General features: G+C 37.1%; 2 protein-coding genes across 7 annotated transcripts in view; one reads left to right on the top strand and one right to left on the bottom strand.

Moving 5' to 3' along the window:
• The first annotated feature begins 2,007 nt into the window (after nt 1–2,007).
• Nucleotides 2,008–11,598, top strand: SERPINA10 (serpin family A member 10). 3 transcript variants are annotated; one of them, XM_040701173.2, is made up of 6 exons: nt 2,008–2,046; nt 6,316–6,364; nt 6,904–7,657; nt 8,906–9,179; nt 9,812–9,959; nt 11,388–11,598. In XM_040701173.2, the coding sequence occupies exons 3-6, from the start codon at nt 6,952–6,954 to the stop codon at nt 11,577–11,579; spliced, it is 1,320 nt and encodes a 439-aa protein (XP_040557107.1). In that variant the 5' UTR covers nt 2,008–2,046; nt 6,316–6,364; nt 6,904–6,951; the 3' UTR covers nt 11,580–11,598. The 3 variants fall into 3 exon arrangements, with proteins under 3 accessions (XP_040557107.1, XP_040557108.1, XP_015143253.1); XM_040701174.2 differs by lacking the exon at nt 6,316–6,364 and adding an exon at nt 4,104–4,209; XM_015287767.4 differs by lacking the exon at nt 6,316–6,364.
• A 2,170-nt stretch (nt 11,599–13,768) lies between these two features.
• The window catches only part of PPP4R4 (protein phosphatase 4 regulatory subunit 4), a 62,774-nt gene continuing 59,971 nt past the window's right edge, over nt 13,769–16,571 (bottom strand). For all 4 annotated transcript variants that reach the window (XM_421339.8, XM_015287765.4, XM_046941921.1 and 1 more), the window contains one exon: nt 13,769–14,976. In XM_421339.8, coding sequence (XP_421339.3) covers nt 14,952–14,976 — 25 coding nt within the window. In that variant the 3' untranslated portion in view covers nt 13,769–14,951. The remainder of the gene's footprint in view (nt 14,977–16,571) is intronic.

Here is a 16,571-nt window from a genome sequence, read left to right as displayed (position 1 = left end):
AGCTTTTGAAAATCAGATATCAGTATTGCTATTCTTCAGTCTTAAGCAGGGCTTTCAGTGTTGACTGTGAATACCGGGATCCTTGAGTAAGGACTAGGAAGGCTTGGTTGCTATTATCATTGCTAATAACTATGCTAATTTTGCTAAGAATAAAATCTGGGTATGGTTTTGTGCATATCAATTTTTCCTTGTCTTGTCTTTTTGAGCCACAGCCATGCAAAGACTTATTACCACATTGCAGAAACACAGCATTGTTTGGCCATGTCAGATGCAAATTTCTTCCATGCAATGAGAAGAAATTTGAATCTCAAATACAACTGAATTAACCACAAATAAATACAGACTACAGTGTAGAAAAACACATTAATTCATCAGAGAAGTGAAGTAGTAAAGTCACTGTGACATTCACAGTGGAGATCTTGATGTTTAAGCAATAGGCCGAATGATGTTAACTCAGTTAGTCCAGTCTTACATTCATGAGTTTTCTAAAACATTGTCTGTACTTGGCTTAGTAATAGAAGAATTGCTTTTAAAAATAAGGCTATTTTAGAAGAGCTTTATCAAATGAATCATGTTTACCCAGCAACACACAACTGAGTCCTGGATGCTCAGTCCCTTTATTGTCTTTCCAAAATATCATCCTTTTATCTGGCTAAGTTCCCACTTAAACTGCAAGCAGTGGTGGGTTTTCTGTTTGTTTTTTGTTTTTTGTTTGTTTGTTTCAATTCAATTGACAAATAGAGACAAACTCTGTTATGTCAAGTTTTAAGGCCATATTTTTAAAATTTATTTTCTACAATCCAAATCAGAATGAAATGTTCTATTTCATTTAGGAATGTTTTTCAAATGTAATTTAGGAGCATGAGGAATTCTGTGTTTATACTTTATTGGGAATTAAGCCAATGAACAAAATAGTGAAGAGTTTAGATCATGCCCACACTATAGCAATTACTGAGTAGACTACCTGTCTTAAAGCACTGCCTTGCTCAACTAACAATGATCAAACTCCAAGAACAACTTGTCAAATCTGTTCAGGGAAGATCAAACTGGAAGTTCAAAGAGCTTATTCTTGTATCTCATAGCTCCAGAGAACTTTTGCAGGAATATTGTGATAGAACAAGGGGAGTGGTTTTAAGCTCAAGGTGGGAAGGTTTAGATTGGATGTCAGGGGGAAGTTCTTCACAGAGAGAGTGAGATGCTGGAACAGGCTGCCCAGAGAGGCTGCGGATGCTTCATCCCTGGAGGTGTTCAAGGCCAGTTTGGATGGGGCCCTGGGCAACCTGGTCTAGTACCAGATCTGGAGGTTGGTGGCCCTGCCTCTGGCAGGAGGGTTGGAACATGATGATCTTTGGGGTGCCCTCCAACCCAAGCCATTCTATGATTGTATGAATACCAGATTCCCCCATTTGGTCATTTATAGGAGGAACAACACTCTGCGCTTACCACTCAGTTAATTTTGGCATACTCATAAATTCTTTACTGAATAGCTGGTATGCTCTTGAAAAAGGAATCAAAGTCCTGGTCTCTCCTCTAAAGGGAATGGCCACATTGAAAGGCTAGGGAGCTGGCAACACCCCTGCAATGCTCTGCATCTGCTCCCTCCCTTTCTTTTGTTTGGCTCAGCCCCAGTGAATACTGATGTATCCTTTATGAAATGGCACATTTTAAACAGGATTGGATACTGCTTCTGATGCTGTGTAGCTTAGGGCCTGTCTATAAAATAATTGTCACGGGCAGTCCAATTCTCATCAGACATCTGGGGCCAAATCCTGTTGGGCTGCTGAAGGGCTGGATGCAGAGAGTTTACTGTTCTCTTGCTTCCCATGAAAGATATAACGTATTTACTGGAATATAACCCTCCCTCTTTATGCCATTTATGGGAAACACGTCACTCAGAGTTTATCAAGCAGTTAATTTATAACAGGCGAAACCAGATGATCACTCTTTGGAAGAGCAAATATTTGTTGAAAATCTCCTATATGGGACAGTCACCTACACATGGTTTTTAAACACAGTTGATTAAGTAACAGAGAAACTACCTAATAGGTAAGTCAAGGTTTATCTGAATCATTCGGATTGTAAAGAGGAGGATTATTTTTTTTATGTACGTTAATATTATAAAGTATATTATATATAGATAATATTTCTCAAATATTCTCTAAGTAAGATGATTTAAATAGTTGTAGATCTTGATCAGTGTTATAATATATTGGATGTTTCTCTTACTATAGCATCTTCAAAAGAAAAAAAAACTGAAAAAGTAACTCTTCTCTATCGTGCTTTTATTAACTAAATTTCTACTCCTTTTGTAAAGGAAGCTCTCAAAACTAGTAATAATTCACTAATATCGCTAATAACTCTAATTCACTCTAGGAATGTAAAAATCCAAGCCTATAACGTGCAAAAGTGTCACCTTATTGTTACCAAAGCTGTTTTTTCTTAGTCCTAGAGGACATACTGTATTTCTAAGTGTTACTGAATGACAAAGCTGACGCAGTATTTATGTTACATTCTTGCAATCTCAGTCCTGCAATGACTGTTTAGTGAAATGATGAGGTTCTTACTCCTGTGATGTGAGTAACACATGGGCATTTGTGTGTGCATGAGGAAGCGGAACTCCTTCCTTGAGTGCTGAATTGTATGAGACATGCCTGTACACAAGGACTGGGTTTGCCCATCTTCTCATTCTGAAATCCATTTGTGCTGGGACAGCAGTGCAGCCTAGAAGGCAACACATGGCATTCCCCATTTGGTTTCCCCATCTCTCTGGGAAGACTTAGTGGCCTTTCTGAGCCCAGTATCAAGCAGTCCTTTCAGAACAAGATACAGCAGTGGCATCTGTCAAGGGCAGCGCTGTCAGGTGTTGCACAGAAATTGCACTGTGCACAGAAAAGATGGAGAGAATCACAGAATCATAGAATGGGTTGTGTTGGAAAGGACCTGAAAGCCTACCCATTTCCAGCCCCCTGCCATGGGCTGGTTGCCACACATCCAACCTGGCTCTGAACACTTTCAGGGATGGGGGGCATCCACAGCTTCACTGGACAGCCTGTGCCAGAGCCTCACCACCCTCTGTGATGGAATACCACCAGAAGCTATGCTTTCCAGTCCCTGTCTCCGATGTTGCTGCATCCAGGGTTACCCCTTTGAAGAAGGGATGATTCCATAGGGAAGCCTCATATGCTTTCAGGTCCAGAAGAGGTCCTTTTTGTTGCCAAAGCAACAAAAATTTGAGGTGGGAGAAGTACCTTGTGCCTATCTAAACTCTCACAGAAGAAGGTGATTACACAATGAATAAAGGTGCTTGGCAATTTTAAGAGCTCTTAACAGCTTTGGATTATGAGTGGTCAGGGAGAGTAAGTGTCCCAAATCTGCAGAAGCAGCTGGTGCACCTTTTGCCAAGGCAGGAGATGAACTCAAGGCAAACCCTTCCCTACTCTGCTCCTGCTGAATCCAGACCTCCCAAGTGCCAGGATGTGCAGCACAGCAGCTTAGATGAGGGCCAGCACATAGAGCTGAGAGCTGGGTTTTCATTTGACTTTTGGAGATTACCTCAAACACAGATTAAACAACCATGAAAGCATTCATGATCTACATCTCACTGAAGATAAAGCAAGAGTTAATGGGAAAGAAAGAAAAAATATTCACAGCCACAGTAAGCTGCATATTTTAGAACTCCTTGACTGCCATGCACTCAAGAGAAGGCACAAAATTCAGAGATCTCACTGCCTCCCCATTAAGTCATTACATCCCATCTGTGTCACATCAAGTACAGAACGTGACCTATTATCTCCAAGAAAAATAGCACACCACCTGGCTGCCAAAAACACCCTGTGACTTGGCACCCAAATTTCCCTGTACTCACATCAACGTACCTTTCTGGGACTAACTCCCACAGCCTGAATCAGGCAACTGTGAAAATCAGTTGAACTCTGAATAAATGGCAATCAAACAAAACCAGCTTTCCCATATGCCAAATCACAAATTGTGCAATGACTGTTATAGAGCCTTAACTAAACAGCCGTAGTTAATAGTTGCCATGTGTTTTCTAGATTTTTTAATTGCTTTAATGACGGGCCCTACAATCAATATTTTCCTCTCAGGTTGGATTTTGGGAAAAATTTCTTCACAGAATGAGAGCTGAGATATTGGTACAGGCTGCTCAGTGAGGTGGTGGAATCACTGTCCCTGGAGGTGTTCAAGAAGAGGGTAAAGGTTGCACTGAGGGGTCATGGGTTGGTGTTTGGACTAGATGACCTTAGTGGTCTTTCCAACTTTGATAATTCTATGATTCTATCTCTTTTATCTATTATCATGCCATTGCTACACACATGTATTCTGTGCAGGCTTAGTGGTCTTGTACACTCTGTTCAATCTGCAATGGGAAAATTCAGCTCCACTCAAGACTTTTTCCATAAAGAGTAATTCAGTGCCACTTTATGGGAGCTAAATTCACATATCACTTTAATGGAAAGATGAATGATGAGCATATTTGCATTTCATACTTAAAAAGCATATATGCATGTTTGATACTAAAGTTTGGATGAGGCTTTTCTGGAAAACATGTCCAGATCTCTCCAAACATTTTGTTTGGTGAACCTCTGTTAAATTTGCACAGAATTCACAACATGTGTAAGTTTGTAACCATTGAACAACTGTGTCACCCTCATGCTATTTGACACTGAAACAGGGTACTTTCAGGCAGGAGACAACACTGACAAATATGCTTCAGTATTTGCTGGACAATGAAGCATAAAATAACAGGAAATCCTATCTCAAATGATCAGAATGGAGTAATAAGCAACATCTATCAGTACAAAGAGAAGTGAATTGAAATTATGAAATGAAATTATTCCTCATAATTATATTGTATTTCCATACAAAATCTTTCCAGGGCTTTGTGACTATAAGCAGTAACATGAAATTTCATGCTGACCTACTAGAAATAGCTCTACATACTGGGCTATCAGTGGGAGTTCATTAGCAGCTATAGCACCTTTCTCTACATGACACTGAGGTTAAGACTTCAGCCTTGTTCTCTTGGTGAGACAGAGGTTGGCCTTCCTGATACAGCCACATACTGGGAGGTTATCACCAGGGAATTGAACACTGTAGCCACATTACCTTGAGTGCTGCCCTGTGTATTGCACAAAAAAGCCTACAATGTCTTAACAATATTTATCTGAGCTTTCACAGAATTTTGACCTTCTTTCTGATGCTTTTGGGAGTGGAGTGCCAATCACATTCACTGGCAAAAATCTCCTGCCTACTTTGTTCCTGCTTCCCCAGGGCCACACCTGTATACTCCTTCATAGTTACAAAAGTACTTAACCTACTGTTTGTATACAAAGCTCCAAATGATTTAGTGATCCTGAAAAGGAACTAGATAGAAGCTTTTTAATTCTATCTAAAAAACAAGAGTGTATCTGAAGCTTAGCTCTCCATGATGTATCAAGGGAAGAGCTGACCAGCAAGAGATATGATTACAGATACCACTAAAATCTGCAATCTCTCACATTTTTAGCCCCCCAAAAAACGTTTCTGCAAGTGAACCAAAGAACATGAGAAAGTAAAATGTACTCAATCCTACTTTTTTTTAGGATAATAATCTTTCAATAATAGTGTCCCTCAAATAATGTATTTGACAAAGAGCTGCTGGTGCTGCAGTATCATCAGGATCTTTGCTTTTCTTCACGTGTGAAAGATAGCTCATCTTGACTGAGTGTTATTACTGTTTGGTTCTCTACTAATGTATGGATACCTATTTCAAGACCATTTTTTCTACACAGTTAGATGAATGACTGGGTAAAAGTACAGTATGCTCAGATTCTGTCTCACCTTAGATCAGCTTTGTGCAATCTAAATGTCAGTGGAGTTAATCCTAATTTATTCTGATGAGCTTGGCTTAGTATCTTCTCTCTTTTGAAGATAGATTGTTTTTGCCTGATTTTAGTTTTCTACATAACTAGAAAATATATCCTTCTAAAATTTCTCCTGGGAAAACAAGGCATAAGTTAAAGTGCAGAAGTCTTATTTTCAAAGTTTGCAAAAGTAATGAGCAGTGTGGAATTCCAGAATGCTCCAACTCATTTCTAAAATGTTTAAAATTTACATAAGTATTTTTCTGACTGGTTCTTGGAATTCACCACTTCTGGAACAAAACCTAATGGCTGTAATATGATTCAAGTGTCTGTTTTAATATAACAACCTCTAACTCTCAAGGACATGTTGTTTTCTGGATTGGCTTTTATCAAATCAGACAGTTTTTATGTTTCTCAAATGTTGGTTTTTTTGTTTGTTTGTTTTTTTCCTAAGGAGTTGAATCTTGCTGATGTAGCATGCCACTGATATAAAAACACCTGAGGTAACAAATGTATGAGCAAAGGAATGGTAATTCTCAGGCCACTACCAATAGAGGGATCTCATAAGAATGGCAACCGTGATTAAGACCCATAAATGGAGATTACAAGCCGCCTGTCAGTGGCAATGAAGAACAGGAAGTTACAGTTCTCATCTCCTCAGTAGATCACCCTTAATCTTCGTCAGAACCATTCTGGGAAAATGCCACTTCTGACATTTGTTGCCTGGAGAGCTTATGCTTACAGATGACATCAGCTTCCAAAGGAATTAGAAATTACAAGGAAAAATCAGTGAAATACTTCCAAATTGAACTGCCAATAGCAGATCATAGCATTTTTTCTGAATTCTTTTACTAAATTTAGAAACTTCTCTCTTCCACTGGTCTAAATTTGATCCTTCAGATAGGAACAACATCTTAGGTTTACAGTATGTACACTGAATATTTAGAAATATCACCTTGCTACATCTATGACCTTTGTGTTGTGTATCAAATAAATTAAAAAATCACCAAGTTGCTCTCTTTTTTCCCATTTTCTTTACTAGGGGGAAGAAAGAAAAAGAAAAAAAAAAAACTCATTATTGGATACCAACATGAAAATCAGAATTTATCTACTTCTTTTATGTGAATTATGTTTTGAAATCAGCAAGGCTGACATCAAACCTAAATCTCCAAAGAAGGACAAGAGGCTGAATTTCTTAGGAAGAAATAAAAACGTCAGTATTTCTGAAGAATGGCATCAACATAAAAATGACCACAAACCTCTGGAAGAGCAAAGTTTTGAAGAGCTTACTCTTCACAATTTCACTGAAAAGACAGCAAATTTTGGATTTAATCTCTACCGAAAAATTGCAATGAAACTTGATAACAATATAATTATCTCTCCCCTTTCTGTAACAACCCTCATGGCTACATATTTGCTGGCAGCTGAAGGGGAAACACACAGACAAATAGCAAAAGCTCTAAACCTCCATAGTTTGAAGGACAGAGATCGCCATTATTTACCAGCACTGTTTAAACAACTGAAAGATAACATCACAACAAATGAAGAACTTCTCTTTGTGCAAGGTATTCTTTCTTTTATCCAAAAGGACTTCACAGTCAGGGAAGCTTTCCTCAACTTATCTAAGCAGTACTTTGATATGGAATTCCTGTGTGTAGACTTTCAAAACAGCACCCAAGCCAAGTTTGTTATAAATCAAAACATTAAACAAAGGACCAAAGGAAAAATATCAGAACTTTTTGAAGAAGTTGACCGGCATTCTAAACTGCTACTTTTGGACTACATTTTTTTTAAAGGTAACTATTGTTTTCATTTTGCAAAATGGTTATTTACTAGAAGAAACAGAACTCTGACTTTACCAACATTTACAAACTTAATTAACATTTCCTGCACTGCCTACATCTCTAAATAGATTTACGTTCTTCTAATAAGTTTATTTAACAGGAAATTATTTTTCATGATAGGGAACCACTATTCTTTTATGTTTTCTTCCACACAACGAAGAGTCATAAAGAACAAAAGGCCCTATGTCAATTCTCTGAACAATCTTTCATGACTAATAATTTTAATTTTTTACTCAGCCATTGAAATGAAATCCTAATCATTACAGCTTTGAAAATACAAGGTACTGGGCATAAAAGCCAACTGTCTAACTTGCCATACAGCACAAATTCATGACAACAAAAATTGTTTCCCTATTCCAGTCAAGAACCTTTTTCCCTGAGAGAAACCAGAGACAAAGGGGTCCCTGCTGGTGACAGGGAACATGGCCCACACTTGACTCCAAACAGCCAAATGAACACCAGAGGTACCTGGTTAGGTAAAAGCAAAGCTGAAGAGCTAGGACAGCAAAAGAGAAGAGAGGGATGCTGAGCAGAAAACCCATGCTTAAGCCACTGCTGCAGTCCAAGGCACTCAGGAAAGTGGAAACCCCACTATAATAAACATATATGAGAACAAATTAAATTACCTTGCAGCCATAAAGCCATTCATTCTTTTAGATTTAAAAGACAGCAATTTATCCAATGTTTAGTTTACTTTCCCTTGCAGAAAACCAGAGGAAAGAGATAGATGGCTGTGATCAAGTTTGAGTGAGAGTGCAGAAATCAGAATCAATAGCCTAGAAGAGGTCACATTCCAAAGCACCTCCTCAGACAATGCACTGCTGAATTCCCATTGAAGAGATGGTATAATTACTTAAAAACAGGATGTTGAACAGCTGGTAGAAATTTTCAGAGAAGATGGCATGTTAATAAAAGACAGATGCTCAGATGGCATTCTGAACTTGACTGGCAACCAATCCACCACAGAATTTTTCCCTCCTTTTCCTGCAACTGAAGCAGTTTATTTTGTGCATTCTCCTGCTGTAAATAAATTAAAGAACATGCAATAAGTATACTGCAGTTGTCATCCAGTTGTCCCACACCGAAGTGACATCCACTTTAACTTGCTAAAGAAAGGATTCTACATTTTTTTAAAAGGCTTCTGAACATTTTGTTGAACCAGTCTGAATTCACATAATAATTTCATTTTTCTTTCTGCAGGAAAGTGGCTCTATCCATTTAATTCAGAATTTACAGAAATTGAAACTTTCCACATAAACAAATACAGAAGTGTGCAAGTACCCATGATGTTCAAGTCAGACAAAGTAAATTCAACTTATGATGAGAATTTAAGGTGCAATGTGATAAAACTACCCTACAAAGGCAAAGCCTACATGCTAATTGTCATCCCAGAAAAGGGGGAAGATTATGTTTCACTTGAAGACCATTTGACAATGGAGCTTGTGGAATCCTGGCTTGCAAACATGAAGAGCAGGTACTGCTATGACACCTGTCAGCCTTCGTGTTTTTTATTTCCATTGTAGCAAAGCAAAAAAGCAAAACAATGATCATCTGTTCTGAAAAAGTTTCAGCTCTGAGGTGACAAGTTTGTTGGTCATCTCACTCAGAAATGCCTCTGAGGGCATTGCCAAATTTTTCCATACGCCTTCTCTCTTGAAATTCTGCACAGCCAGGCCAAGTGCATTATAAATGTGTATATTAATATTTCTGAAATACGTGTATAAATGTGTATATTTATGGAACTTTACTTATCAACGAAAACCCAGAGTAATGAATAAACTTGAGCACGAAAATGTAAAAACAAATTACTCCTATGAAATGTAATTCCTGAAGTGACAGGCTTCTCCGTGGTCAATAACTAAAAGCGTCATCCCAGCATAAGGGCACTAGAAGTGCTCATGAAAGTATTTTATACTGAGAAGGAAATAATTTATTTGACATTCAACAAAGTAGAGATGATATTCTGGCAGCCTAAATTCCAGCTGAGAATCTTTGACCTTTGCCTCTTGTTTTTACTGTTTGTGTGAAGCTTAATTCCTGAGAACCACGTCTTTCAGCAATAACTATATATCTAAAGCTCTTTTTTTTTTTTTCTTTTTTAAATAGAAATATGGATATTTCATTTCCAAAGTTCAAACTAGAACAAAAATATAAAATGAAGAAATTGCTTTATGCTCTTGGAATTAAAAATCTCTTTGCACGTACAGCAGATCTTAGTCATCTCACAGATCAAAAACACTTAACAGTCTCCCAGGTAAGCCTACTAAAATTATTTGCTATTTGGATTATAGTAACAGAGGGTCCATGTAGTATGTCACACAGACCCACTATTGGGAAAGAACCTATTAGGGAAAGAACCTGACAAGCATATGGAATCTACACATCCTAAACAGTACGCATCCCACCATAGAAGTATACACCTTGTCATAGAGAAACAGAACCTCAGAGCATCATTACAACACAATCGTATTCCAACCCATACCACATGGACCACTTTGTACACTGTAATTTATAAAGATCAATACTGTAAAAAGGTAAGTTTAAGTTCCAAAAGCTCTAAAACCTCAAATACAGTTTTTCAAAACTGTGTTGGCTATGTCTTAAAAAACAACAGCAACAACAAAAAAGACCCACCTTTCTGAGAAAACCAATCACAGAAAAAATAAACATCTAATGTGTATAATTGCAGTGATGTTCAGTTTGGAATAAACTATTCAACTTTTGTGAATTGCAATGGCAATTTACAGCACTTTTCTCCTTTCCCTTTGATCTATAACTATTCCTTGTTGATTTTCAGCAGTTCACTTTGTGTTACCATGAAGTGATCTTGCTGAAAGAGTAGTTGTTGATACGAGAAGCAATATGTGCATCAGCTACAAAGTGCCAGTCACGGTAGCTGTCTCCTTTACTTAAGGCTATTTAGCAGAGAGCTTGACACTAGTGAAGCCCTTCAACTACCTTGACATAAATAATTCCTAGAATTAAGAGTCTGGGAGTTAGTAATGCACAAGTTGCCTAGGCAGGTCACCAATACAGATCCAAATGCAGAAGTACTCAAAGGTACATGCAGGCTGAAAAAAAGATAAGGTAAAAGAATCAGATCCTGCTGGGCTCTGGCTGCAGTCCTAAGACCAATCCAAGACCATAGTTCAGTGCTGTACATACATACTCTGTGCTAACAGTTGTGAGAATTAGAAAAACACAGGAGAAATATAAGATTGGTGCATTTGCCTAAGCTCTCACAAAATCAACTGTGGATGACAGTTCACAGCCAGGTGTTAAGAATTTGGGAGAAATGAAATCACACCACCTGCTTTTATGAAAATCTCTCTTGTACAGTTGCATGTCAAAGAGGAGCACTGTACAAATGCAGCAGCTGTTTCACACTACTGGCTTCAAGAACAAGATCTAGAAGTGAAGCCCCAGGAACATTGAAAAATGTAACAATACCTGAACTACCATCTGAACCCTAATTATTGCAGTCACGATGGCCACACTGACTCCTGTTTCTGAAGGAGACAACATATGTAGTACAAGTAACGTACAGTGCTAGATTGCACAGACCTATTTGTTGTAACCCCCAGGAGAGGCCTACTTCAATTGAATCTCTGGCATTTTTAAATTTATTCTTTATGTTTCCATTTATTTCTGTCATCTATTTTATCTCTGCATTGCATTTCAGGTTGTCCAAAAGGCAGTCATTGAAGTTGATGAAAAAGGAACTGAGGCTGCAGCAGCTACTGGGTCTGAAATAATTGCATTCTCAGTACCTCCTGTCCTTAAAGTGGACCGACCATTTCTTTTTATGATTTTTGAAGAAACTTTTAAAACTTTGCTTTTCATTGGCAGGGTGGTTGATCCAACAGAAACGTGAATAAAAGTAACGGTTTTCATTGTGGTATGTAAGAGGCTTTATTTTTATTTTCTTTAAACTTTTATTTACATTAGAATAAAAGGCAAAGTATGAAAATGTGTAAACCTGTTTTGTCTCTCCATCTAGAAGTAGGTCATCCTAGTAATATTTCACTAATGTCTAAGTGACAAGATCAATGCATGAGGGTATAAAATGACGAAGTATTTCTTGCAAAAGCAGTCAGGCAAATTAAAAACAAACAAACAAAATTTACAGAACTAAACTTCCAAAATTCAACACTTTAATGACAAATCTGGATGAAAATCAAAGATTCATACGGTGAAGTATTCAGAAAGCTCATTCCCAAACACTGCAGCTTGATATTTCTCAGTGCTATCTTCTGTTGTACTGAGGCGTAAGAGCCTTACATCGATGTCAGCCATTTCGCCACTTATAACAGTAGCAGGATCAAGCCCAAAAAAAGGATTTACAGCTCCTGTATAGAGACCTTTATTTCCACAGAAATTGTCTATCATGAAGTCTGCACTGCCCAGGAGAGTGACTTCTTTCAAAGCATTTCAAATTACTTTGTGATGTGCCTGTTTTTAAAATATTCTTTCTCCTACAGACAAAGTAATTCTGAATATTATTCAGGCATTCTGCACCTGAAAAAACAGAATCTATATTCCTTCATAAAACCAACCTGGATCTCTCCTAAAAGCAGAATTTCTGTCTGTATTATCATCTAGATATAAGAGAAAAAGGACACGGGACTCTATGCTTAAATAAGAACAGACTCTGGTAGGAAAAAACATACCTCCACAAAACTGGAATAAAACTGTTCACACAGTTTGGAAACACCTTTTGGATTTCAGGATCGAATATTTCTGAAAACCATTACAAATCACCTTATTCAAGTAGTGCAGTGACTCCAACAGAGCATTTACAGGAAGAACAGCCATATCATGAATATTTAGTAGATTTTATTTGAGTCCTATGTATAACTTGGAAACAATGCAAAAAGTTACTCCCTACTATGTAACTAAAAGACCTAAGCTTATATATTTCCCAAAAAAGCTGCCCAAAAGGGTGCAGAAGAGTTTGGCACAGATGACAGGGTAAAAATAGCACAAAGCTGGCAAACAGCTCTAAAAATAAAAACTCAGTTACAATTAGTTGTCCATTTACAGAAACTCAAGACATTGCTGTAAGCCGCTCACAAAAGGAGTTACGGAGGAGACTCTGGTACCTCACTGCACTAATAAGGCGTATCTAACCTAACTGCACATAGCAGGATGAATGTACCCAGAAAGAGGAATCACTACTTCCTGCCTCAGAACAGTAAGCAGAAGGAATGCTGCTATAGTCATCACTGCACAGCTGAGCTGTGCTGGTGTTCTGAGCTGCAGGTAAAACAGTGCTGCAGATTGGGAAGTACTGGTGCCATCCAACAGAAGTAACACAGGAAGGGCTGATGGAAGGATACACAGGACATCAGGAGTAGTATATAAGGATAACATACAATCTGAAAAAAAGTCTAAGAAGAGCACTGAAATATTACACAGTGGGATTTTAATAAGTGGTAGGGTTATTGAGTGGAGAACTAAATAAAGTTGTTAAAAAGTGAATGACAGCTAATAAAAAAACAGATAACAGACAATGCAGAACTCATTATATGCTTATAGAAGGGAGACATAGCTTGGGTTCAAGTCTAGGAAGTCACTAACTGTTCTGATGTGTTCTAATAAAGGTATCTGAGTGCCAAACACAGTTACAAATCCTGTTCTGCAGCTGAGTATTGCTGATTTGATTTGGTTGCTGGCAGAAGTCAAACTGAGAACACTGAGCAATCTCTAGTGCCCAATGATCACAGCTGTACCCAGTGTGTTGAGGCAGCCAGCCCTGGGGAAGGGAGAGTATCTGTTTGCATCAGGGAAACAGAAGCCAAACCTGGGAAGAGCCAACACATCTGCATCACCGAATGTCAAAACCATCACCGTACTTGAGGCAGCTTCTAAAGGAATCTGATTAGCACCAAGCTGCAGCACAAACTGAAACTTGAGTGTTTTGAGAATCCAAACCATGTTTATGACCAGAAAAAGAGAAAACACCTAAATCCAACTGCGGTCGAAGAGGCTGAAGTATTTAGATAATAAAACGCTGCTAAATCCAACATATTGCACTTCACACAAGACAGCATAAACCTAGCATTATTACTATGTTAAATAAATATTTTCCATAGGTAAATGCTTTTATTTTAGTTATAAAAGATGCCCTGAGGAAAAAAAAAATATTTATTTCAAGAACATGCATGTACAGCATTGTCCTAGTTTTATTTTGAGTAAACTCATCATTCAAATTGTTACATTATAAAAAGTAACCACACACGCATATGCATTCACAAATCAGATCATCTTTATCATACACCAACAGAGTTAAAAAAGCAGTTATTTCTTATATTAATATATTTATGTTGCTTCCATTTCGAAATAGAGAAGCTGACAATAGCTTCATATGCTCTCTCTCAAGTATTGACATAAATAGAACTTTTTAAAATAGAATTGAATGTTTTTTCACAGACATATTTTGATAGAAACATTAGCATTAATACAAACAAATGCAGATGACATCACTGAAGCATGATTGCTTGCAATAACAGCTAATTAAAAACTAGATTCATCATTATAAATTATTCAAGTGAAAATACAATCTGAAATACTAAAAATTAAAGCAAGTATTTATACAACAAAACTTATGAAATAAACCTTTTTTCAAATATCATCTGGAGACATCTCCTTTTAGACTGCTGTGAAACTTACACAGAATTTCTATGAACTTTACTTTGTACGTGTAAAAAACTTTACCTCCAAATTCACAGTACAGTGCTACTGAAGTCTGTGTTTTATCTATATAAAACTGATCAATGGGTCTGGATTTTGATCTTAAATTAGGTTTGAAAGATCTTTAAAATGCAGGATTACTTTTTCATATTCGTGACAATTCCTTCTATTTCTTGAATGAAATATGGATGCTAAGAATCATTGAAATTGTAAATTGACCCAATTAAGTAATGGATATGTGCATTCTAAATCCAAGGATTTGAACTACAAAGGCATAACTGAAGAAATCAAAATCCTCTCTTTAGCCGCAGCAGTGAAAAGCACATAGCTGAAGTTGCATTTCATTACATTTCACTACAACATTAGAAATCTGCAACCATTACATCACTTATTTTACAACTTGGGATTTTGCTTAAAAGTTAAAAGGTTTTAACACTGCAAGATGCCTTTAGTCACCCCAGGCATTACAGAGTCCCATGCGCTGCTCCAGCACTATCACGTGAGATTGTTGCTTCCAGCAGTCACCCATTCTCTTCTTAATGTGTCAGAAGATCTAGGAGTTTGATTTCCTGTTTTTTCTTCATGCAAAAGAAGAAACACAAGAAGTTGTTGCTATATTATTAAGTAAACCAATAAAATGTTATTGTGTGCAACATTTAATTATAACCAATCAGTGGCAGAACTATGTAATCATCTGCTCAGCTTCCTAAAGCAATTATATGACTGACTGAAAGACATCACTTTAAGATACTTATGCTTAAAATTGTTATGCACCACTGTCAATGTCCTACAGATCAGTTGTAGAAATCTAATAAAATACTGATATCAATTTATCATTAAGCAATTTATTTCAATGCAATAAATCTACACCCACCTTTTAAACGATGGAAAATCTATACTCCTCATTCTTGAAGTTATTTCCACTGTTTTAATTGGAAGATTAATAAAATCTAAAGACTTACTGTGTGTCTATAGACAAGATGCAAAACGATGCCTATAAAGCTGGATATTTTTATTGGTAAATCTATAAAGTACTGAAAAACACCAGCTTTTACCAAATGTATATTGAAATCAGTCCTGTTACAGCATTACAAACTCAAGCAGAACATCAGTTCTCACTCAACAGTGACAATATTTAAAAGAAAACAATATGGTAAAGCAGTACAACAACAAAAGATTAGACATCTTTATGGACCTTGGTGCTTGCATATCTTGTCAATTTCTGCTTCAAAATGATTTATCTTTTAACTGGACACTCTTTAACAGAAAGCCAAATCAGTATATTTGCTCTGTGAATTGGCTTACATGAGGTCTCTTGTGGGATAAAATATTCATCCAGTGCTCTTTGTGACTCTTTCCTATTCCGTAAGGTACTTAAAATCAGGCACTCAACTCTTCCGTGGCTCCACCATTAATGCATACAGGTACATCCTTCAAAATTCTTTCATTTTCTGTTGCCTGCATATTACTAAAGGTCTGGCAAACAGCACCAAATCTAATGGTCATTTTCCTGTTACCTGCCTGTGAACACCAGAGCAGGCTTAAGAATTTTTTTTCTTCCAATTATATTATTTTCAAAGAAGAGGGACATAATCTGCGTACAATTCTCTGAAGTGGAACTAATGGAAAGTAAAGACCTCCGTTCTGCACCAAATTAACTTTGCATTCTGAAAAGTTCCTGTAACAGTATGAATACATGAAATATAGGAGAAGATAAATTCTTCAGCTCTACAAGTACACTAGTCGGAAGTGAACTTTTGCAGATACCCATTAGAATAGTTTTATGGAAAAAAATGAAAAATAATATTTTGCCCAAATACACATCCCTTTCTGTAAGGGATGTGTATGTAAGGGATCCCTTTCTGTAAGGGATGTAATGTAAGAATCACTACTTACATTTGTTAGTATTTAATTATTAAACAATAGATTGTTGTCGGTTCTTCCATTCCTTACAGAAACGTGTAATTAAGTAAAAAACCACACATATTACAAATTCCCTTATTCATTCAGCAGAGCCAGTAAACTACAAGATTAGGACTTGTCAGAATTCAGATGATTAGTGCAGTATTTAACAAGGACATACGTAAATTTACATCACGATATAGTATAAATATATGCTGAACTATTTTCTCACAAGTTTTCTGCCTTAATGAGCGTATAGATGAGATGACAC

This window comes from Gallus gallus, chromosome 5, assembly GCF_016699485.2.
Source record: "Gallus gallus isolate bGalGal1 chromosome 5, bGalGal1.mat.broiler.GRCg7b, whole genome shotgun sequence".
Lineage (NCBI taxonomy): Eukaryota > Metazoa > Chordata > Aves > Galliformes > Phasianidae > Gallus > Gallus gallus.
Note: the sequence above shows the minus strand (reverse complement) of the source record. Positions and strands in the feature narration are given on the sequence as shown.